General features: G+C 44.0%; 4 protein-coding genes across 6 annotated transcripts in view; 1 reads left to right on the forward strand and 3 right to left on the reverse strand.

The window, feature by feature from the left end:
- Positions 1-682, reverse strand: part of psd2 (pleckstrin and Sec7 domain containing 2) — a 46,035-nt gene extending 45,353 nt beyond the window's left edge. The window contains exon 1 of one of the 2 annotated variants that reach the window (XM_054596999.1): positions 617-682. The gene's annotated coding sequence lies outside the window, so the exon portion shown is untranslated. The remainder of the gene's footprint in view (positions 1-616) is intronic. The other variant, XM_054597000.1, reaches the window with a different exon arrangement.
- Positions 683-1,520: 838 nt separating this feature from the next.
- Positions 1,521-10,107, forward strand: zgc:92242 (uncharacterized protein LOC436899 homolog). 2 transcript variants are annotated; one of them, XM_054597005.1, is made up of 6 exons: positions 1,521-1,644; positions 3,867-4,322; positions 7,387-7,504; positions 7,923-8,028; positions 8,121-8,343; positions 9,266-10,107. In XM_054597005.1, the coding sequence occupies exons 2-6, from the start codon at positions 4,145-4,147 to the stop codon at positions 9,412-9,414; spliced, it is 774 nt and encodes a 257-aa protein (XP_054452980.1). In that variant the 5' UTR covers positions 1,521-1,644; positions 3,867-4,144; the 3' UTR covers positions 9,415-10,107. The 2 variants fall into 2 exon arrangements, with proteins under 2 accessions (XP_054452980.1, XP_054452981.1); XM_054597006.1 differs by having other exon boundaries at positions 7,923-8,022.
- Positions 10,108-16,684: 6,577 nt separating this feature from the next.
- Positions 16,685-19,435, reverse strand: cxxc5b (CXXC finger protein 5b). The gene is given in 3 exon segments (XM_054597003.1): positions 16,685-17,854; positions 17,857-18,307; positions 19,162-19,435. Coding segments are annotated over 2 exon segments (882 nt in total). The 5' UTR covers positions 18,083-18,307; positions 19,162-19,435; the 3' UTR covers positions 16,685-17,198.
- Positions 19,436-21,035: 1,600 nt separating this feature from the next.
- zgc:110843 (uncharacterized protein LOC541492 homolog) lies at positions 21,036-24,109 on the reverse strand. Its single transcript, XM_054597016.1, has 3 exons — positions 23,973-24,109; positions 22,715-22,917; positions 21,036-21,990 (listed from the first exon to the last, which is right to left on the reverse strand). Exons 1-3 carry the CDS (start codon positions 24,034-24,036, stop codon positions 21,901-21,903), a joined length of 357 nt encoding a protein of 118 aa, XP_054452991.1. The 5' UTR covers positions 24,037-24,109; the 3' UTR covers positions 21,036-21,900.
- Positions 24,110-24,672: the final 563 nt, after the last annotated feature.

Below are 24,672 nucleotides of genomic sequence, written 5' to 3' on the forward strand. Positions count from 1 at the left end.
ATGATTTTTTTTTTAATAACCTTTTATAAATCATGCATTTGTTATTCATTAATTCAGAGCAGAAGGTATGTTTTTTTGTCTTTTTTTTTATGTTGGCTAACTTTCAGTTTGCTGACTTTATAACTTCATAATGTTCTATTTTACTGATCTAGTTTTTCCAAGTAACTTACTAGTAGATAAAGCTCTGTAACTTTGTACTTATTATAAAATTAAAGATGGAAAAATAGTGCAAACTAAAGAGTCTTTTAGTGCACAAAAGGCTGGCTTGAACATGAAATATTCTAAATCTGTCTAGAAGAACGCATTCAAATGAACAAATATGGAAAATAAACTTTTAATAACAATTAATTATTATTAAAAGAATAAATGTAATTATTTGTTAAAATCCATTTATCTTTCAATAAAAAAAAATATATATATATCTTGGAAACCACCATGAAATCATTCATACATTACAGACCAGTAAACAAACCCTACTCTTATTGTACCTCTTGTCTTCTACCATTATCCTGTTCCGTGAACGTCACATTTCAGCCACAGACACTGACTGAACTAAAGAGAAAAACACAATTCAGGCCAATTGAAGACTGAGCACCTAATATTTACGACCACTTACCGTAAAGGTAAGCTGGTCACGTCACACCCAGACAGCCCTGACCGGTTAGTGACAGGCAGGAGGTAGTCATCTCCGTATGAATTGAATACTTGAATACACGTGTATATTATCAGCCATAATTACTCACAGGCATGTGACTGATATTTACACCATTCAGCTGGCCTCATCTGATTTGGCACCGCGTGGCAGAGCAAACACATAACAATGAGCTGCTGGCATGATAAGTGTGTCAACAACCTGTTGACGGGAAAAAAAAAAAAAAAAAAAAGAATTCCTGTGGAATAAATACACAGATTCCTTCCTGCGCATGTGGTGTTGTGCTTAATTGTTTCATTCAAACCAGAAGGACTTCCTGGAGGAAGAAGGAGGAAAAAAAGAAAGGGGGGGTGAACACACAGTTATGCAGAGACTGTCAGTAATATAAAGTTAAAACTTAAAAAGACTGAGAATAAATCCCATTTCCTCTGCTGCTACATGTGGAGAAGGTTACAGAGCCCGTCGAGGGGAAATGAAATCCCCTGCGTCCCTGAACGTTGCAGAAAATTCACAAGACGGCAGAACTAGAATAGAAACATGAAACTAAAAAAAAACATAGCAATAAATACAAAATATCTAGATGGGGATTTTTTTTTTAATTTTTTTTTACATGCTATTATTGAACCAGTTGTATTTATTTTCATTTCCTGCCAGCTTTGTATGACTGTAGATGAGATAAGAAAAAGAATGTGGAGGAAGGAGGAGATAAACATGCAGTGATGTCAGTCCGGCCCACTCCTTCTCAGTACAAATGCCGCAGAGCAGAGCTCAGCCCGCATACCACTGCTGCTGATCCCACACACACACACACACACACACACACACACACACTCACTCTCTCACACACACACACACACTCTCTCTCTCTCTCTCACACACACACACACACAGAGTTACAGTCGCTCACGTCACACACACTCATCATACCTCTCTCACAGAGGCGCCGGAGCTCAGAGCAGCGCTGGAAGATGCAGCCGGCTGGCAGACACTGAGTGAGTCCTCTTCCCCTCCTCCTTGCTCCCCCTCTCTCCCCCTCTCTTTCTCCCTCTCCCTCTCTGCCTGTCTGTGTTGTGATTGCCATTCCACGGCCCGTCTGAGCTCATTTATCTCGCACGTCTCTCTTCTGTCGCTGTGAAAACGGCCAGTGTTTCTCTCAGACTGAGAGACTTTTCAAACTTTTCTCTCAGTATGCCGGGCACACTCCTCTCTCTTCACTCCTCTCTCTTCTTTCTGCCCCTTTTTTCTCCCTTTTCTTTACTCTGCATGCGAGCCGAGGCAGAAGCGAACCCGGGCCCGGAGCCAGACCTGGATGCCTTTCTTTTTTTTTTTTTTTTTTTTTATAAAAAAGTTTTGAATAACAAATTATGGATGGTGATCCACTATATTCTCATGTTGTGATTGTTGTGTTTTTTCCTGTGTGGGATGTTATAGTCTGCGAATAGTCTTGCAGAATAATTCTGCTGTGCTGCCAGGCCCTTGTTCAAATGTATACAGTTAATATGAGGAGCTATTGATAAGTCTGCTTAGTGTGATTCTGGTTTTTTTTTTTTTTATAGAAAAACTGACCAATTTGTGTTCCTTTGTGGGCTGTTTGGTTGTGAATCTTCAAGTCAGGTCCAGTTTCTTTGTATTGATTTAATCACAGAGTCTCAAAGGGCCTCACAGCTCCTACGCTGTGAAGGAATGAATGAAAACACGCCCCACAAACAATGAACAAGAGCATCACAAAAGCCCCACTTGAAAGAAAAACTACATTTGAAAGGGACTTGAGAAGTGCTGGACAGAGTTAATGAATGAATGGATGTTGGTTCTAAGACCAGTCGGTCAGTTAAGGCCTCTGTGTGTTGTGACGACCCTCCTCGTCCCTGCTGTTGTTCCTGTTGCAGGTGATGAATGGAGGGTCATCAGCTGCGTGAGCCCCAGCATTCTTTTGTTATGATCAGGGCTGTGACAGTATGCTTAACAAAATAAGGGGATTGAAACTAAAGCAAGCTTAGAATTTGGCAAAAGTTTTAATTGTTAGGTAAGAAGATTAGAAACGAATCACATTTTTAGGTTCAGTCCTGCATCAGCTGTTGGAGGCAGAACATAATTGTTTTACTGCTCAGTTTAGGCTCAAGCCATAGAGTGATTCTAGTGTTTGTGGTTTAGTACAATGCTATGGTTCAACTTCTGCCACACCTCAATCACTTACAGTAAAAGGTGATTCTACTCTTTTGTCAGCCGCTATTGATTTACCGTAACACTGAACCGCCCTCCAGTGCAGATTGGTGACCTGTTTTCACAGACACAGATCCTATTGGCTCTATCTCAGTGGCTCGCTGTGTCACATCTTTCAAAATTGTGTACAGGGTGGAGACTGCTTTTATGCTGTGTGTGTGTGTGTACACACAGTTTAAGGCAATGGTTGTTCTATGGGAATTTTTTCTCTCTTGAGGACCTAACTGACTGAGTTCTGACTCAGTGGACAGGCTGTTGTAGTCTATCAGTGTCACGTGTATTGATACGGTGTCAAAAACAGTGTGTGTGTACGTGTACCGTAACATCTCTTTATTTAATTTTAACATCTCTTATTTAATTTTATTATCAGCAGAATGTCTTTTGTTACTTATATAATATTAGATATCTTGTATTATCTCTACTAACATCTCTTTAACTTTTTCAGTAGATTAACACTTGCATAGTTTTAGTTTGTCCTGCATTGTTTAAGTTTAGTCACATTGAAATATAGATGGACTGTAGCATTTTTTTGCTCTCTGATCTCTGTCTGTTACCCCCAGATAGCATGAAAGTCATCAACGCCCTGCGTGTGTGTGTGTGTGTGTGTGTGTGTGTGTGTGTGTGTGTGTGTGTGTGTGTCTGTGTGTCTGTGTGTCTGTCTGTGTTGACATAATGAACCTGCCCCTGTTTGCCTTTTAGTGTTTGAAAGCACAGAGGCATTCTCTCTGCCTACTGTATGCAGAGTAAACACTTCATGAAAATGCGCACACACACACACACACACACACACACACACACACACACACACACACACACACACACACACACACACACACACACCCACTACATCTGTTATTGTGGCTTATTTGCTTCAGGACTTTTGTGATGTGCCAGCCAGAACAGGATTGAACGGGGAGGGAAATAAACAATACTGTAGATATAATCTCTCTCTCTCTCTCTCTCCCCCTCTCTTTCTCTCTGAAAACCACAACAGCAACCTTCAGAGCTCAGTCAATCCGGACACACTGTGCCTTCACCTCCAGAGAGGCCGACAGGCTCCTACAGCACAGAGGAGGAGCGCTTCACAAAGGACACAACAGTGACCTCCAGCAGTTAGACCGCAACCGATCCCACATCCTTCAAAGAAAAGGGAACCTGACTCTTGGACAGGAAAAAGGAGCGATCGAGCCCCACCGCTGAAACTTGACCTGCCGGACAGAGAGACAGAGGGGCACGACAGCCGACGCTGACAACCGGGTTTAGAGAGGCAAGATGCTGGCCAAAATCCTTGAAGACATGTGGGTGGAGCCCGAGGTGCTGGAGGCCCTCAGCGAGGAGCAGAAGAGGATCCTCTTCTTGAAGATGAGAGAGGAGCAGGTACGCCGCTGGACAGAGCGGGAGCAGAGGGAGGAAAAAGAAGGAAGAGACAACGACGACAGGCCAAAGAAAGGTAGAGCACAACACTGGCCTCATTCTACTGGTTACACCGACGTACATGGAGAACACGTACATCTCATTCCATTGCACAATAGTATGAGGATGATTTCCAGTAGAGCAGAAGAGGAAAACACAGACTTAAGTAACAGGGAGGATCAGGCTTTCTGGGAAATGTGGTCTTCAGTTTGACTAGCAGAAACATAAATCTGCTATAGCTTCTCTCACATGGTCTCAGCTCTTTACAGTTAAAAAGGTATCACAAATAATTTGGCAATGATGAACTGACAGAAATACAGACAGTCTTATAACAATTATCTGTATCTTGAATCAGACATTTCTACAACATACAAATATTTAAGAAAAAACATGAAATCTGCCACCTTCCAATCAATTGTTGGGAGATATGCTACTTTGATCTTTTGCTGAGATTTAGAACTGAAGATTAATACCACTCTCCAGCGGGTTAGCTTAGCTACAGCTAACAGCTAGCTAGCCTAGATCTGTTTAAGGGTAACCGGCACCTCCAAAGCTCACTAATTATTAATGATTTATTTATTTAGTGTAAAAACAATAAATTGCTTTTTTGCAGGGATTATTTGCCAGACCTATTATTCTCCTGTGGGCACAGTGACTTCCTGGTGTCTCTGAGACAAAGCCATGCTAGCCTTTTCCCTAAGCTAAGCTAACCAGTTGCTTGCTGTAGCTTCATAGTTAATGGACATATCTGAGAGTGTTAAACTTGAATCTCTTTTTTTTCGCCTACTCATTTGTTAAGTACAATGTAGCTACCATTGATTCAGATGTCAGATTAATCTGTAAAACTGATTGAATTAAGACAAAAGATAACATTTCCCCCCATGAGAATAACATCATGGTAGAGATTGCATATTGCAACCAACTGAATACCCCTCCGCTAACCCCTCCACTCCTAAATGTTGAGAAGAACTATAGTGACGGGCTCTCTCTAGACCCAATGGTTGGTTTGTCCGCTCTGGGCTGTTGTAGCAACATGGTGTAGTCTGTGGAAGATGACCCGCTCCCTTTCTACCAGACAACGGCTTATTCTAAACTGATTCTTAGTTTCAGCTGATTATACACTAATGAAAACACTGGCATGAATAATATATTCCATGTATTATTTCCAGTAGATCCCCCTAAATCTTACACACTAGTCTTTTAACAGTGAAAGAAATGAATCAAATTTGAAATCTTCCATTTTTTTTCCATTTGCTGTTTTTAAAAAAAATCTTTATTATAGGCCTTTTTAATCCTCATACAATTACCACACACATTTTATAAAGTGTGTACGAAGCGTAGTGGCTCTGTCACTACAATATACAACTATTACTACTATAACTCTCTAAAGTCTATTGCTGACTACTATTTATGGGTCTGCAAACACACACTCTACTTTATATTTCAGATGTTATAAGATTGTACATTCAAGCCCTTTCACAACTAATTAATGAGTAGATTTTTCTCTCCGAGTGCACACACTCCAAGTTCACACGATACACAAGCCGTGTAGTAACACCCTCTCATGTTACCAATCTGATAAATGTGTTTAAATTACACACAAAGGGATTGAGTCCAGAGCTAGTGGCCCATGTCTACCTCAGCTCTACCTTCCAGTCTCACTCATTTCACCCACCCGTCCTCCATTTAAGTTGTTTGTCTGACTCAGTGAGACCCTATCGCCTCCGCTGGTTCTGCTGCACAATGTGTGTGTGTGTGTGTGTGTGTGTGTGTGTGTGTGTGTGTGTGTGTGACAGACAGCCTCTATCACCGCCTGTCGAATCCTTCTACCGGCTGAAAGCTGAATAAGATTGAGTAAGCCCTGTGGTTTGGGGCGTCGGCGCGCTTTAAATTGCGTATTAAGTTGCCGTCTTTGTTGACTCAATCTGTGCCATGTCACCTGAGAGTGTGTGTTGTCGCCGTGTATGTGTTACACAACATACAATCCAGTTAGTCCTCTCTCAGTCTTTGTCCACGGCGCTGTTGTCGGGAAGGACAAATCGTTACGTGTGCATGCAGGCCCATAAATGTCACATAACTATTAAACATGACTCTGTTTGGTGTTGCATTTCTGCTTAATTTGTAGGTGTGGTGGTAACAAAGACAGACACCTCACTTCTGCACTGGAAGTGGCCTCTGTGTCTTGTAACTCAATCAGTGTCTGAACATAAAGGTGTGTTGCACAGATAGACCACGACTGATGTCAGAGACGGTCTTTGGTCAGGTGACATCAGACTGAGACGTCCAAACAATGTCTCCTTATGTGCTACGTGACCATAGGCAAACACGAGTCATCCCCTAAAATATGGAGAAGGAAACAGAGCGGCCTTTGTTAGCTGGTTTCTTAGAAATCTGTGTAGTCAGTTCACTGTTAGGAGCTGATCGTGTCCATGGACTCCTACAGCATCTGTTGCCTCCTGCGTCTCTCAAAGGGCAAATCTGCATTGAAATCCTATTGGTGGAAAAGTGCTGCTGTACAGCTCTCTGAGGATTTGAACTTTAAGGCCACACCCCAATCAGTGATGTCATGGCAGGTGTTTTTACCTTTTTATCAGGTGTCATGGGAAACACCTGTTATCACACAATCAGGGGTGGGGGGTTATTTCTGCCGACTGTGTCATGATGTGGTGATAACTAAGAAACACCCTGCGGGTGCTGATGTCATGGAATAATTGGTTGTTGTGTTTGGAAAAAATTAACAACATTCAAGGGAGTTTCTGTAAAACATGTAGCCCTGTTATTAACTATTTCCTTTACTTCTGAAATGATCCAACTTTATTTTAACGTGGTTCATCAATATTCAATATCAGAATGATGTTTTGCAGTGAGACACAAATAATTTACTCCAATTAAAAGACAGGAAAAAAGGTATAAAATGTATAAAATAGAGAGCACAAATAGGGAACACTGAAGCCCATTGGTTGTGTGAGGTTTCCTAAGCTCTATGCTGGTAGGACAGCACCACCTTCTGGAAAAAAGCCAGAATGACAATTCATGAGACGGAATATTACTGAGACAGAAAGCTTACCTTTTTTTTTCATTATCTTTTGATTCTCCTCCAGTCCACAACAAACATGTGAAGTGGCTGCTGGGCCGGGACGGAGACGTGAGCGTCCGTGTGATCGGCGAGGTGGACGAGTTCAGGTCCTCCAAACTGCTCCAGAGCCTCATGAACAACAGGTAAACGCACAAAATAAACCCACATAGAACTCCTTTTAAACTGATTTTTTTTTTTTGTCATCCACCTAAATGGTATTAGGAAAAATGAAAAAAGCCGACTCTGTAGCAACATTATCAGTTTGCTTGCTGTTTATTGAAGAAGCAACACGTAGCCACTTTGTTCCGCAGCAGTAGGTTTATTAGTTAATTAGTTTACATTTAGAAAAAATCCTACTTGTGTCAAGCAACAACGTCCAGAATGTGCAAAACTTCCTTCAACAAAAGACATAACTCTAGTTGACTCTGAGTGTCAGTAAGCGAGCCGTCTCCTCGTCCTAATTGGATTATAGAAGTTATTTGCCATTTGACTAATGGGGGATTGATTCAAAGGTTAGGACGGCTGACTGAGGGACTAAAAATGGTTGTCTTTGTCTTCCAGAGTCCACAGTGATAATACGCATGGCATCCAGACGGTGGACTTGCTGTCAGGAAGAGAGGCCAAGCAGCTCGGCTTAAAGGAAGACCTGTCCCTCACAGATGTAAGCGTAAGTGCATGTGTTTGTGTGAGGGTTTGAAGTCGGGGGAGTAAACACAGGAGCTTATCAGAGTCTCACCGTCAAATTGTGCTTATTTTCAGGATGACCCGGTCTCACCGCACGACCGGTGGTCTGAGGAGGACTGCAGCGCTGATGATGACCCTAAGGACCCCACCGAGGACAGCGACAGTGAATCAGGCGGCAGCTCGGACAACCACGGCGACTGGAGTCCTCTGGACGGGCCCCATTTTAGTAGCCATGACAACCGACCGCCGCTCAAGGCCCAGCTGTCAGAAACAGAGAGGGCCGGACAACAGGACATAGGTAACACAACAAGAGAGGAGGGGAGAGAAACCTGAGTTGTGTGTTCTAAGTCTGTGTAAAGGTAGAAGTACTACCACAATGTAAATAAACACCACTGCATGCATAAAACCCCAAACATTTATACATTTATAGTACTTGCATATCATTAGAAATGATAAGATAAGGTAAGACAAACTGTAGGCAATGAAAAAAAACTACAATTATAGCTACTAAATACAATATACACCAACGATAGTAAATGTTTCCCTTTTACAGTGTTATAATGTACATTTTTATTCTTAGATTATTAATCAGGAATGCATCAACACCTAAACAGAATTAAATGTTGCTGCTGGTTGAGTTAGAGCTCATCTGATAAACTGATCATATGTTGTGTTTTTAAGTTATTCGTAAGCTGTCAAATAAATGTAGTGGAGTACAATAGTTTCCTCTGAATGTAGTGGAGCATAAAGCCGCAAAATAAAAGCAATACTCAGGTAAAGTTAATTAAAGATAATTCTAAGAACCTCCCAATTGTCCTTAAGTACCAAACATTATCAAAAGCACTTACTTTACTACCAACACTGCTTGCATTATTAGTCATTTCTCAGAAACATCATCTACTTGCATATTGCTACATGCATCTCTATTTTTGGTTTATTTTCCAAGAAAGATTCAATCTTTTTTCAGCTAAATAAAGCATTTATTGTATTATATAAAACATGCATTGTCACAAAGCTTATCGAAGGTGTCTGTCACTATAATATTATATTAACAAGAAACAGGTTTTTCCGCAGTTACATAGAACACAGATGATTTGTGTCGGAAGAGTGGAGCTGTCAACTGAAAGGAAATTAATTCTGGATATAGTCAGTTATTAGAATATGACCTCAGAGGTGAATAAATCTTGAAAACTCACCTTGACTTCCTGTCCCCTCCTCAGAGAGTTCGCACTACGGAGGCCGCGTGGCGCAGCTCAGGAAGACGTTCGCAGAGGATCATCACATCACGCCTGCTTCCACCAAACCTCCTGTACCCGCCAAACCTGCTCACCTACAGAAAAGCAGCGCACCCTTGATCCCCTCAAACTGAAGGTGTGTCCAGCTGGCGACACTGTGACACAGAGACAGAGCCGTACTGATTGTAACAACCCTGTGCAGAAAATAATGGCTCAGTTAGACACTGATGGAACAGGCCGAGGCCGGATACAGTAAAGGATCCTTACTTGAACCTGAGCGCTGACCTGAGATACACTTTGTACGGCCAAGATGCACTGACAGACCCACAGACGGAGTGAAACGTCTGAGGGGGTTGGAGTGAGAGAAAGACTTGAAAGCTTTTCCAACCGAAGTCAACCTGAATGAGAAAAATGAAGCAGCTTTGATGTTGCCGAGTTCAAATGTGCTCATACGGTTTGTGTGATTGACAGGCAGAGAAACCGAGAGATGTCCAGAGACGCACACACAGACAGAGACTGTTGATTACAGGTAGAAAAACACTCTGCTGCACTCAATAAATGAGTTTTAATGTTAAGTTTCCTATTCAGAAGTCATAAGCAGAGCTTATTGGCAAGGAAACATGTGTTTGATAAAAAGTAATATCTTACTGTGCTGTTCAAAAGCTTTAAACTGTTTTAAATGTAGTCCATGTAACTTGCCACTGTGCCGTTTAACACCACTGACCGATTCAGTATATCAATCACAAGGGTGAAGGTTATTTTTTTAATGGTATAAAATGAAAGGACTGAATTCATGGTAAATAATAAACAGACTGGTTTCAAGAACAACAAACAAAAAAAGTTTGCAATCCCTTATTTTCATCGATGACACACACACACACACACACGGGCCTCCTGACACCTGAACCAGCCCTTTAACAGTCTGCTTTCTACATGACGAGTGTCCTTTCTTTGTGAATGTGTGAACAGGATGTACAGGATGTACAGTTTTAATGAAGATTTTGCTACTCCAGCACACCGAATTTAGTAAGACACACTATGAGGTAAATTAGCTGACTCATGCTTTAATATTGAGGACTCTTTTTTTTGTTTGTTTGTTTGTTTTTTACTCTCCATCATAATCATACTGCGGTCCAGACTGAATTATCTCAACCACAATTGAATGGATGCGTGGATGAATCCTACTGACTTTGCTGATCCTTTGACTTGTCCTCTAGCACCAACATGTGGTCCAATATTTTGGTTTATGGTCAAATAACTATTGACATTCCCATATGGACTTTGTATAATAAGCAAATATTAGCATGCTATGATGATGAACATGGTAAAAAATAACACCTTCTACATGTGTTAGCATCGTCATTGTGAGCATGTTAGCACACTGACATTAGCATTTAGCTCATTTAGCATGGCTGCAGACTATCAAAGTGCTGTGATTTTTGTGGACCAAAATAAATTTGACAGATTAAGACGAGCTTTGATAAAGTTAAAAAGTGAATCGACCTTAAAAGGTTCATTCTTGACGTTGGAAATAGCAGTTTGAGACAAAAGTCTTATCACAAGGTCCACTTACTTGGCTTTTCCAGAACTATCAGCCACATCTCACCACTGCTACCATGTGACGGAAAATCCATACTGATGTCACACGATTACAACTAAATCATCTCCATGACAACGGAAACAACAGACACCACAATATGTGGCTAATAGCTCAGGAAACCATTGAGTTGACACTGTGATGAGAATGGTTTTTTTTTTTTTTTTTGTCAAGTGTCATATTTAATATTTGTCATCCGTTACATTCAGCCATCATCTGAAGTTCTACGACACACAGACATCTACAGCGACTCCGTTGTTAGCGTCTTCACTTCCTACTTGTTTTGGGGCTTTTTTTTTTGCCTTCAGTCAGGTCTCCAGTTAGTGAAACACATGACCGGTTGTACTGAGTCAGGGGACAGGCTGGTCATAGTCACGTGACAGACTGGGCTGGGCAAGAAATTTGCACTTTTTGGCCCTTAAAAGCTAACATGTTTTGGATGACTGACCTGCATTGTCATACATTTGGAGGGGCTATGTATGAGAAGAGCTCCTATGCTGATCAACCAACTATGATTTGAACAACGTCACACACTCCTGCAGCTTTCTGAGTCAGCGCTTTAACCTTGTGGTTAATGTCTCATTTCAATTCTAGTTACACGGAGTACAGACCTAAAAGAATGGCAAAGGTGTCCCTGGACAAATCCACAGACTGCACTGCAGCACTAAAGGGACATCAGATGCGAGAAAAATAGTAAATCCTTCTTGTAAGGACACGTGATACCTTGAGAGATGTAGCAGTACTTCCTTTTAAAGGTTCAGAGTGTTTGAGCTTAAGTTACTACCTAACTATTGGGTCACATATTCCCTTTACTTGGTCACTAATTCCCTGCTAAAGCTTTGCTCCTGCTGACACTTTGACTGTTGTAATATACCTTTTATTTATATTTGTGTTGGGTATTTCCCTAAGGACTTTATATGTCTTTTGTTTGTGTGTAAAAGAACATATTAATGCTGAAAGACAGATTTTATCTCTTTTTTCCCCCTGCATTTAACACAGTTGGGTCTGTTCATATGGTTATAGCGTGCATTCAGCACGGGGGGTTGCTGATAGGGGAAGACACAGAGGAGCTGCTGATGGCGGTCACTTACACAATGATTATCTATTCAACGGGATGCGTCAGAAAACAGCCCACCGGAGATCAAACAGAGAGCACAGAAAGCTGATTAGCATGTGGTTTAGACCGAGACAGAGCGCGAGACGCTTGGGCAGACAGAGCAAATGGGAGTCAGGGTCACGGGAAGCAACACGTCGGAGCCAACTCAATAAAACTTCTCATTCCCTCACCATCTCCACACCCGTAGCCTCTGTGGACGCGCATCTGTATGTGGGCGAAGAGCGTGTGTGTGTGTGTGTGTGTGTGTGTGTGTGTGTGTGTGTGTGTGTGTGTGTGTGTGTGTGTGTGTGTGTGTGTGTGTGTGTGTGTGTGTGTGTGTGTGTGTGTGTGTGTGTGTGTGTGTGTGTGTGTGTGTGAGTCCACCCATATTTCTTGAATCATGTGACTCGACACGAGCAGTCATGCAGTGTGAAGGCCCCGCTATATATAGTAGGACAGTGTTGGGTTTCCCAGCAAAGCATTGTAGGAGTCCAGTCATCTTTGTCCCATAAGAAAGTGCATGCCACTGACTTGTGGTGTTTCTATTTGCTACTGGTGCTCCTGTTTATTTTCTGTCCAGCCCGAGAGGTGAATTTAGGACACGAGAAGCAGTTGTGTTTGCCCTCTTCCCTTTTTTTGGTGCCTGCATGATAGTTAACTTTAAAGATCATGACAACAAGGATTAGACACCGTGCGCCTGAGACCCATAAAGAGTATCTTATCTGATTTTCTGAATGAAGTCATTGTGATGAGGAATAGTGAGTCATGAGATCACTTAGTTAACAGCTCTGTACTTAATGAGTAACAACACCTCAGTGGTGACGTCATTAGTTTTGGCACTAAAGGGTAATGGTCCTCATTAACAGTTTACTGCTTTTAATTGTTAATGCAGGCAAAAAATTCAGTGTACAGTGAAATTAGTAACAATTTTAAAAATACATTATGATAGAGAACACTGTCAAATTAATAAAACTTGAACAATAAACCCTTTTATATTTCCAAACATTAAAGAGTCCTACAAATTACAAAGCCTATTTTATGTCATAACATGCAACAAAAAAAGTAACGCATTTTTAAAAATGAAAATACATCATGTTTGATGTTTGATATGTACAAAATAGGTTGCAAACCTTTTTTTTTATAGAACGTTAAAGAAAAACATGAACAACCTCAATCTTAACCAGTAACTAGTATGGGTCAAGCTCCAAAAACACTGATTCCTACATTTCCCAGAATGGAATACGTGGAGTTACCCACCTCCTTTAAAACCCATGCCCTCAGGCTAGGCTCAACTCCCCAAAACAGAAGACATGCAAATGTTTCCGGGCTTTTAATGCATAAAATTGGTGGAGTTCCCCTTTAAACAAATGAAGCTAAAGCACATTTCATTAGATGAAAATACATTTCAATAGTCACAAAATAACAGATAAAACTTTTAGCAGTTTAAAACAACTGTCTTATTGTGTTTATTTTTGTATATTCTATGGACATTTTTACAGTCAGTCAGACATTTTTAGCCATTCAAATAGTATGGCTCTAATGATGACAATGTCTGACGGTTTGATGGTCCAAACACCTGCAAAACTAATGAAATTTGCATCAGCATCAGCTATAGCGCTATTTAGCAAATGTTAGCATGCTAAACTAAGAGGGTGAACATGGTAAATAATATACCTGCTTAGCATCAGTACTCTTGCATTGTGACTGTGAGCTTGTTAGCATAATGATATTAGCATTTAGCTAAAAGCACCACTTTGACAGCTAGCAATGCTAGCATGGGACATGTTTACTTTAAACAACACAGTTATTATATATTTTTATGATATAGATATTGTGAAAATGCTATGTCAATGCTTTTCTCAATAGCTTGTGTCATTTGAGATTATGAGACAAATCAATACTGTCAGACATGTTTGCCAGATGGTTAGTCATTGCTGCAATTCAATACCATTGATTATCATTTATTTAATTCATTAATGATTTACTTGAACAATAAAGTTTGTAGGCTCTATACCAATCAAAGTAAAATACCTCTTTTAACTGACATTACTGCTCAGGTTTTGATATTTTTAATTTCATGGTAATTAAATAATGCAAGCATTTTGTAGTTCGATACTCACTGGAGACAATCAATTCCACATCATAAGGTGGAGTGAAAAGAAGCCGTTATGACATATCACTGCAGGTAGACTTTATCACCGTGCTTTGCCTAACTTCTTGGAACCACTGAGCCTTTTTTAAAAATCAGCAGCAGGCTAAAGATTAACAGAATATTGTGTACACGCTACCTCCCAAAAAAATGCCCTTGTGAACTCGCCTGATGTTCATAATGTTAGAAGGTTTAGAGAGCAAAAATTCTTCTCTTTCTATGTTTGGGTTTTGACTGATAAAAACAGTTTTTTTAGGACTGAAACGTGTGCAGGCGACTAACATTTTAAAGCAATTAAAAAGTCTTTGTGCTTGTTTTTCATTGGTAGCATGAGCCCAAACCAGAAGTAGATGGTGCCGCAGTCGGTCTATTCTGAATCCACCTTTAACAGCTTTAAGGGTCAAAGGTCAAGAGTCCCCTTTGACCCGAGTGTCACCAAAATATAACCTGAGGGGCAGATGAGCCTGAGCTTTTCAAGGATGCAAGAAATCATTGTGCGTCCGCTTGGGAGTAGCATGTTTCCCATGTGTACAGAAGTGAACACCAATGGATTACAGAGGCGTAATGAGGGAATGATCTCAGAAAGATGCTGTTTCTGCAAAGCTGTTACACATTTTCTAACACTGGGGATACAGCCAGTGGAGGGAAAGGGAAGAAAAAAAAAATCACAATGAGACACAGTGTCTCCAAGCAGACGCAGTGGCCAAAATTTCAAAGGTCTGGCTCGTGAGCGAGGGTCCGCCCAGCTCCAGCGCAGGTTGCCTTTGGGCTGGCAGGTTGTTCCACTGCAGTGTGTGTGAGAGGAGTTTTTTTTTCTTCTCCCTCCGGAGTGGGCAGGGCCGCTGGTGCTAACATATGTAAGCTCCACAGGGGTCTGTGACGGCACACACCGGCTATCTGGACAATGCGTCCGTCATTAACCCCCGTCTCCATGCGCCTCCGTCTCCCTGCGTCTCGTTCGGCCTCCGTCGCCGCTCTCCCACTCTCCAACTCTCCCTCTCTCCCTCTCTCCTTCCCTCTTTGTCTGGCCCACGCTATCTTCATCCCCTGCTGTCCATCTCCCCGTCCTCCTCCCTGCGTATCTCTCTCTCTCTCTCTCTCTTTTCTCTCCCCCTGTGGCCTGCTTTTCATCTCTCCCAGTTTCACCCCCTCTCCCTCCCCCCCCCCCCCTCCTCCCTTCTCCCTCTCTGCCCTTCACCACGTCTCTTTTACTCCCCCACCTCCCTTCACCCGCTCCCTAGATCCGCTTTCCACCCCCCCCCCCCTCCTCCTCCTCGGCCCCCACTCCCCCAACTCCCCCCCCTCTCTGTCCTACGTTCAATCCCTCCTTCTGCCCCCCCCACCCCTCCCACCCCTCCTCCTCCCTTTCTCTCCTGCCATCTTGCAGGCCAGTGGAGCCAGACTGCAGGCGTTCAGGGAGTCACTGGACCTGCTGGGCAGCGGGTGACACAGATTTCCGGTGTGTGTGTGTGTTTGTGTGTGTTAGCGTGTGTGTGTGTGTGTGTGTGTGTGTGTGTGTGTGTGTGTGTGGGTGTGTGTGTGTGTGCATGCGTGACGAGAACAGGGAGGGGGATTAAGCTCCAAATCACTAGAAAGGCACCGAAGAGAGAGGGGGAGTGAGAAAAAAAAAAAAAAAAAAAAAAGCTGCAGATCCAAGAATTTGAAATTCCCCCTTTGTCTGGGAGATGAAGAAACACTAGACTGTGGACTTTGACTAAAAGACTGTGTTCCTCATTCAGTGGGAGCGTTGCGTTCGCATGATGTTGGAGCTCGCTGCTTTTCTCCATGAGTTGGCAGTGTCCTGCGTTGGCTGGCGTGCTGCGCTTTCTCTCTCTCCCTGCCTGACAAACACACACACACACACACACACACACACTTACACACACACGCGCACGCATACTCAACCCCCACAGATGCACGCACACTCACACACACACACACACACACACAGTCCCTCTGCGATCCCCCTGACTGAAGGCACACAGGAAGTGCAGCCGTGGCCCAATTATAGCGTGACACCTCGGGCCGGCCGTTGCCATGGTTACGTCTTCCCTGCGGTCCCCTGGAGTGTGGCGCCGAGGAAGAAGGTCTTATCACATCAGCCATCGTTACGGCAACAAGCAGAAACCCACCCTCTAGCCTCAGTGCAGCTGCCGGTGTATTTTGTTTATAACGTGTGCGTGTGTCTACATGTGATCTACACTTGTGAATAAAAAAGGGAAATTGTGTGAGTGTGTGAATAGAGGAGAGAGTGTTTGGTGTTGCGTGTGCGTGTCAGGTTTGGTGTGTTCGAGGTGCACGCACCGGACTTGCCAAGGCAGCGTGTAGGTGTGTTTGTGTGTGTGTGTGTCTGTGGGGTTGCGATAAGGCTCTCAGCCACACCATTAGGTGACTCATAATCCACACAACCTCACACACACATGCACACACGTGTGCATGTGTACAACCAGGAACACGGAGGCTAACAGACACATACACCCAATTAAAGACGAACACACACACACACACTCACACACAGACACAGTGGTATAAACCCAGCCTGTAGACAATTACACATGGCCAATTTCTTTTATTTCAAAAGGGCAAACAGAGCTATACAGTACAAGTTGCACATGAAATAATTTAGCCTCAGCTGAACTCATTCATTTCTTACTGATGCAGTGACGTCAGAACAACAGAAACAAAACTCCCCATTAGAAACAAAACATTTGGCTCCTTTTTTTAAAGTTGAAACACAATACATCCAAACTGGAAAGGGATGTAAAAAAAGACATAATGTTTTCCAGATATTTACAGTCTATTTACAGCATTTTTTTTGTCGTCATCTAAATATTGACACACATCGGTATCCTTCTTTCTCTCCTCTCCAATTCATTGATTGTCAAAAGAAAGGATGGGAAACGAGTGTGGACATTCTGAAACGGAGCTGCAGCTCCTCGTCGAACACGAGATCCGAGGATCTCTGAACCACAGTCCGAGTGTGTTAACATGGTGTCCTGTGTGTTTTTATCAGCTGCAGCTCCTCAACAATCATCCAACCGGGATCCTCTGACAAATGCTGCCACCACATACATTACTATCCCTCCAAGGCGCCGTTGCTTCTCTCCTGTGCCAGACCCAAAGTAAAGTCGGAGCCCCTTAGATCAAACCCAGCCACTCTGCTCTCAAACCCAGGGCCTCCCGGCTTCCTCTTCAGCTCCTCGCACTTCCTGTATTTACAGATCTGGTGTCCCCTCTTGCGATTGCGGCAGCTGCTGCACTGTTCGCAGTTCGTCTGACGCCGACACGGTACGCACTCCCCGCACCTCTTCCTCTTCCTTCTCCCGCCGCTGCTGCCGCCCAGAGAGCCAGGTGAGTAGCCCTCGGCCACCAGCCCCTCGATGCCCTCGGCTCCCATGGCCGCGCTCCTCCAGTGGCCTCCCCCCATCTGGAAGCCTGCCAGGGGGAACAGAGTGGGGCTGAAGGGGAACCAGGCACCCAGGAAGGGTTGGAAGTCGGTGCCACATCCAGCGGAGTCCTCCTCCTCCTCCTCAGGCCCCGATCCACCTCCCTCCCCGTCCCCCTTTGCCTCTGCAGCCTCCCTTTTCGCCGGCTGGCTGCTCTGTGCACCTAGGCCGGCCTGCTCCGTGGTGGCAGGGGTCAGAGCCAGAAGCCCGGCGCGCATCAGCAGCTCGGCGGCGTGGGCCAGGTGGAGCCCGCTGGGCGACTCCCACATGTCAGGCCAGGAGGGGCCCGGCGGGGCTTAGCGTGCGAGGGCTGGGCGGCCCGCTGCTGGGCCGGGGAGGGCTGGATCAGGCCTTTGACGTCCACGGCCTGGGAAGGGGTGGAGATGTAATGGGAGAGGCTGTAGGGGTGGTTGGAGCGCTTAAGGCTGGGTCTCAGTGGCTCATTGGGGATTTTGGCGCTGCTGTGGGCCTGATCTGGGGAGGAAGGGCCAGCGATGTCTACGGCAGTGGACATAGCAGTGGCTGTGTGTGGGGGGTGTCTGTCCTTGTGTGTGTGTGTGTGTGTGTGTGTGTGTGTGTGTGTGTGTGTGTGTGTGTGTGTGGGAAGAGAGGTGAGGGAGAAGGGGATTGAAGCCGATGCGGGGTTGACAACCGTCCTGCTGTTACTTCAGCCAAAATGGCAAGCCTTGGCCTGTGTCCCTATTCCCATTCTCTGCAGCAGCCTCAGAGTCCTGGAGAGCTAGAAATGAATGGGGGATGAAGAGAGGAAGGTTAAGAATAGAAATGTTGGAGGGACAAATACAGAAAGAGAGTAAACAGAGGAGATGGGACTGGAGGATATTTTCTCAGCCGGAGCCACTAAACACTGTCAGAGTGTGGAGAATCTGTGTTTAAAGAGAAAAAAAACAACATATACGTTTGTCGATTTTTTAGAAACAAACTGCTGGAACAGAGAGGAGCAGAGCCGTGTACCAGACTCAGTGCACGGCTTGCCCGTGGTTTCCGCATACAGGAGGCAGTATCCCTTTAAGAATTTCACGGTATATCAATGCAATCAATAACAGAGCGACAACAATATGCAAAGATATGCGCATATGCGCAGGTCAAATGTGGAGCGCGCTTTTCAAATACATTTTGACGACTGCTGTTATGTGTGCCAGCCAAAGCTTAAGCCCGACGGAGAGACACTCAAGAGAGGACCGTGGAAAAAAAACAGGCTGTCTTTTGTCTGGTATCGACGACGAGGAGCGAGGTGCGCAACGATGCGGTTGCTGTGGATAAAAAAAGACCAGGCTATATTCCGTGTCCACATTTGTACCAAATCTACTCGGGCGGATTTGAACGCGGGACATATATGTTGGCACACGTCAACGGCGTGAAAGCCTTTCCACGGGTCGATCAGGGCGTCCGATCGATCGTCCCTCCGTGATTAAGGTTACCTAAGAAGACGGCGCTCGACCGACGCCACGACGGGCTGACCACAGTCCGAGCGGTCGCTGCGCCACGGCGCGGCGCGCGGAGGAAAAGGCGACAAAACACCCAAAACGGAGAGAATCAACAGGACGCGTGCGTAAAGCGCCTCCACCTCCTTACCTTCACAATGTGCAGGCCGAACTCTCCTGTCAGACATGGGGTGAAGTCATGAACTAATGGCGTGGTGATTGTAGCGTATATATGGACGGCGGAGCTGCCGATTCCTCCTCCACCTCTCCGTCCCGGAGGGTCTGCAAACACTCTGCACGGAATTTGGGGGCGTCGCTCAAAATGCGAAGTGGACTCTGCTTCAGCCGAGACCGCGGTCAGAGCGACCCCACGGTATCCGAGGGGAGCACCGGGGACACGCACCGGGACACGCACCGGGGACACGCACGGACAGCTGTCAGTGTGAGGGGGGGGGGGGAGAAATTAAACCCAGCTTTAATATGCATCGGTCCCACTCCACCAATACACACAAGTGTGTTAATGGGCGTTACTACTGAGGAACAACTATCACCCTTATTACATGATTACAACACATGTTAAACAACAACACCAAGAACTAGTCATTTATATATATACATATATATACATATATATATATAAAAGAAACATTATAAATGAATAATTAAGTCCTTATTATAAAAACATTTTAAATCAGGACATGTAATATTATAGTAATGCACATTAAGCTGCGACCAAATGAACTGACTGTCCATAAGGCCTTTAATAACCTTAATGTATGTCTGTATGTCTCGTTCGTTCGGTGACAATCTATTATGTAATGTGATGGGAAATAAATGTTGTGTATATGTAGCGTAGAAGAAGAATGAACTTCATTAAAAACACCTGCCTTGGCTTTCAGCTTCACAGACGGTAGTAAGTAAGTGATCAGACAGGAGGTGCATCAAAACAGAGATGTAAATATAAGCTTTTTTATTTTTGTTCATACATTTTGATGTAAATGCGTCAGATTTCGCTGTAAACTTGGTAAGTTGATGTTATATATTACTTTCTATCCTCACAGTTAGGATTAAATATATATATATATATATATATATATTTTTTTAAATAAGTCTTTATTATCAGTTGTTTCCACACCGGAAGCCCGCGTCATAACCTTCCCATTACAGGAATAATGTTATTGGTATGTAAATCCCGCTAAACTCAAATGTGTTTTGCTTCCATGCAGCATAATAAAGTCATTATGAGAAGAAAACAAAACTAAATGGAATAACTTCACAAATCATTTTAAAACAACGTTTATTTCCCCAAAAACACTCTCGTGAGGAGTCTTGGTAATTAGCAGATAAACGTCACGTCTCGCTCAGCTGTCTGTTAAAGGTGACTCCTCACGCGCGGACGGCGGAGTCCACTCCACCTCTTGTGAGAGCCCCTCCGCTGCATCTGGCACGCGGCCAGATACCTCGTGCGCGACTCCTGTGTGTGTGTGTGTGTGTGTGTGTGTGCGCGTGTGCGTGTCACTGTGGGAGCAGGGGCCCACAGTATACTCGCGTCCGCTGTCTGGCCTGGACTCTCCGCGTAAACACAGCGTCTTCTAGCGGTCACCGCAAATATTGCCACTTCTTAAAATGGCCACTGGTGCTGGTGGACACTGCAGCACGAGCCCCCCCCCCACCCAAGCCCCCCTCACCTCCAGCCAAGGCCGGACACACACACACACACACACACACACACACACACACACACACACACACACACACACACACACACACACACACACACACACACACACACACACACACACACACACACACACACACACACGGCTGTTTACTCATTATCCCTGTCCACTGTTAATCCATAAACACACCGCTCTGCCTCACTGCTGACGGAGGTGAAGTTGCTCAGCAGAGTGCATTTTGATCCTGTGGTTAAAAAAAACAACAAAAAAAAACAAATGCAAGAGTTTGGCCTCCTGAAACTGCGGCAAAAAATCAAATAAAAAAAATCAGGAGAAAGCCTAGAAATCAGATTGCTCGATGAGTTTTATTCACAATGTACAGAACAACGGATCGAGTCAGACACACGGCAGCCAGTAGAAAACAAATCTAAAGAAAAAAGCAAAATATATCATTTGTATGCAGAGTTTTTAAACACTTTACAGATTAAATACAAGTTTCCTCAGATAGCAGACATTAACGGGTCACGAACAGCAGATAGATTTTCAACACGTATTATTTCATTGAAAGAAAAAAACAGAACTTCTGTTTTTCTCGGACTAAGCAGCTCTTGGTGCAAAAATCACAACACGTAACATTCATATGGGCTGTGTAGGTTCAGACTCTGGGACGTGGGCTGTAGATTTAAATATAAGGCCTTCGCTGAATCCAAATGAAATATTGGGCCGACTGAAGCAAAGAGCTGCTAGTAATTACGTCTCAACCACCTGCTCCTCACCCATGGGGGTAGAGAAGGAAGGGGGGGGGAAACACAGGTGACACCAGACGGGAAGGTAAAATATTTAACTTCCACCAGGTCCGGTGAGAATTTGATCTAAACGCTTCACATTGAGCCACCTCCATGTCTGGCTGTGCCGATTGTCAAAGTCCCTTCCTTATCTCCGCTCGAATGACCTTTGATTTCTACGTCATGACGGCTAATGTAGAAACTGGCGTGAGCTCTAAATTCAAACACATTTTCAGCCCTCTCTGGGTTTCTGTTCTGGGCTATGAAGAATCTCCGCTGTTTGATATGGTTTCCACAGCGTCAAACTTTAACCGTCGGTGTTGACACTGTGGTGATGTTGATGATTATGATGATGATGATAAATGATTGGACAAACTGGGGCCGGGTGCATGAGAGAAGTTGAGGGAGATTCCTCGACCGGGTGGCTTAGGCGTCCTTCTTTTTGATAATGAGCGGTCCGACGTTGTCCCCGGTTTCGTCGTTGTGTTTGGCGTGGGCTCCGTCGCAGTACGGGAACTGTAAGCAGAACACATGGGCATGTTAGAGGAAAACAATAAGTCTCTCTTATCACGTTTAAAGCCTCATAGGAGTGAACACCGTTAGCAAATACTAGATTTACCCGTAGTCACCTGGGAACTATCAAAAGCTGATAAAAAAAAAAAACTATTTATGTACTTTTGTTTCTCTGTCACACTTGTTAGCTGTGTTACCCTCAGCCTCAATGTGACGGGAGGGCACTTTTTACATTTATGATAATGCTAAAGTTAAATATGGAAACAGCTCTACTGAAGTCCCCTAATCCCAAGTGGTAATAAAGGAGCAGAATATTTAACTTTGCATACTTTAGCGATGTAGTAACTTTGATTTTCCTTGTTCTTTATTTTATGTCACTGAAGAGAATTGTAGATCTTGTTTACGCACAGGACATCCCTCCATTTCCAGGACTCCACTTGGGTTCATTTCAGTATATGAGGTCTCATTTTAAAATATAACTACACAAAATGATAGAATCTGAATTTAAGTGGGAAGCTATCAAAAGCTAGAAATCAGTGTCACCAAGTGTTTAGTTTACTCCTGCAGAGCTCTATGGGTTGAAAGGGGAGTTAAAACTAAAAGTTTCAATTAGCAGTCAAAGGAAAAGCACCTGACAGTGACATCACTGACAGCTAGAGGAATTTCAGGTAAACAGGATTTTCCAGCTTAAAAAAAAAAACCAAAAAAACAGTTACTGAAGCCAGACCTTCTTTGACTTCCAGCAGCGGCAGTACACGGCCTTGGTGCCGATGTCCTCCATGTCGAAGCTGTGGACCACTTTGGGGCTATCTTTGCTGATGCATGTGTTCACCATGCCCTTTTTACAGCTCCGCCCGCTCAGGTAGTGGCTGACCAGGAAACCTCCCACGGCTGCGACCACTGCGACCGGCACCGCCACCACCAAGTGCTCTGGAGAGAGACACACAGTCACAATGTGCATACGGATACAGAAGGAGAATTCTATACTGCCAAAATACAACCTGCTCCGGACTGATCGGTAAAGAAGTCAGTTTATTCTTGTATACTAATACATGTGTGGACAAAATATTAGCCACATCTACCAAATGTAATGCAACTCAATCTGTTACCACCGACTACAGCGTCCATTGTGACCACAGATGACTCAGCACCTCTCTTGAGTGACCTGCATAGGTTCACTGTATCCAACTGCTCATTTAAGTACCATTGGAATGTTAAGATCACCAAGTCTAGGTTAAACACTTGTGTTTCTGTATTCTCTATTTGCTGCCCCTATATCAATCTCACTAAAAAAAAGACACATTCACCAGTTTGGTGATGAATAGAAAAACATTTTCACCTGTTGAGAAGTAACCAAAACACCCAAGGTTTCGGATGCCTCGTGGTTTTGTTCAGATACATGTTTGACTTCCTACATCATCAGAGAAAGGACTCCTAATAAACGAGGCCTGTCTATCACATGCAGACACAACAGAGACCCTTAGGACTGTCACACTGCTTTGTTTTGCAAGGCAATGGAGAGGCGTACCCAGCATCACATGGTGCAGAGTGGGCAGACCAGAGGAACAGGGGCTCTGCTGTCAGTCTGGATCAGCCAGTTCAGTGATTAGCTGCTAGAGGCCATGACACATTAAGAGGTTCCTGGTCCAGATACCGGGCTCTCCTCCAGGCTGGGCCTTCATGGATGGACCAGGACTAAAGTTGGAAACACACCTGAGAGGCCTAATGCATGCTATTCAGCCAATGCAAGGGGCGGTTCTTGACATTGCATTGCATAAATCACTTAATAAATTAGATAACTATTTAAAGATATGTGCAAAACAGCCATAAACCCGTGCTACGGTGGCCTGCAGACGAGATATGAGCGCAGCGTCGGCTGTGCGCGTCACTTGTCTCGGGTCACACATGTTACATGTACGTGGAGCAGCTACAGGATAACGCTCGTTTAATGCCGGCCTGCTATAAATCTAGTCTGTATACTTTACCTTTTGATAACGAGAATCCCGACCTGGGCAATACAGCCATTGCTGGCAAACTTGGAGTCGTCATAGTGTCTCTGGACGGTGTTGTGTTTGTGCTCGGGGCTCAGCAGCAAGGTCATCCGGGGAGTCCCACTCTACGCCTACGTCACTGCGTCGCAACCAATCAGGTCTGCGGAGAGGGGGGGCGGTATCAAAGATGATAAACTCCTTCGAAACACTTCCGGCTACGAGAGAGAATATGACATTCCGTCCATGAATTGTCTTTCCCTAGATGTGAAACATATAAGGAGGTTCACGGTAACCCATACGAGGATCTAGTGCCCATTGCTTTGACATTGTTTTATTGTTAAATTCTATTGAATTCTTGACAGTAATTTGCGTGATAATCTCAAGGTCCACATTCTGGCTCTTTTCACAGCGTGATATGAATAATTATAATTGACTGACTGTAATTTACCATTCTATGTAGCCGCTGCTACTTTGCTGTCCTGATATACATTTATCATTTAACTTTCATGCCGCATTGCACGTTGGAGCACGACTTCTGACGCCAACCGTTTTTATAATGGTGTCCAGGGGAGGAGAATCATCTTGATGGCTGCGATCTTTGGCGAGTCCCATTTCCCTTTCTAGAAGTATTTTCTCTGTATCCATGTATGAAACGAGCCACGAACTTATCTTCTGCTTTTAATTTCATACACTT

Source organism: Anoplopoma fimbria, chromosome 4 (genome assembly GCF_027596085.1).
Source record: "Anoplopoma fimbria isolate UVic2021 breed Golden Eagle Sablefish chromosome 4, Afim_UVic_2022, whole genome shotgun sequence".
Lineage (NCBI taxonomy): Eukaryota > Metazoa > Chordata > Actinopteri > Perciformes > Anoplopomatidae > Anoplopoma > Anoplopoma fimbria.

Coding starts and splice junctions, on each gene's coding strand:
- zgc:92242 (XM_054597005.1), top strand. CDS start 4,145: ATGCTGGCCAAAATCCTTGAAGACATGTGGGTGGAGCCCGAGGTGCTG. Junction 7,505..7,922: donor CAGAGCCTCATGAACAACAG/GTAAACGCACAA, acceptor TTTGTCTTCCAG/AGTCCACAGTGATAATACGC. Junction 8,344..9,265: donor GGCCGGACAACAGGACATAG/GTAACACAACAA, acceptor TCCCCTCCTCAG/AGAGTTCGCACTACGGAGGC.
- zgc:110843 (XM_054597016.1), bottom strand. CDS start 24,036: ATGACGACTCCAAGTTTGCCAGCAATGGCTGTATTGCCCAGGTCGGGA. Junction 22,918..23,972: donor GGGATTCTCGTTATCAAAAG/GTAAAGTATACA, acceptor GTCTCTCTCCAG/AGCACTTGGTGGTGGCGGTG. Junction 21,991..22,714: donor GCTGCTGGAAGTCAAAGAAG/GTCTGGCTTCAG, acceptor TTCTGCTTACAG/TTCCCGTACTGCGACGGAGC.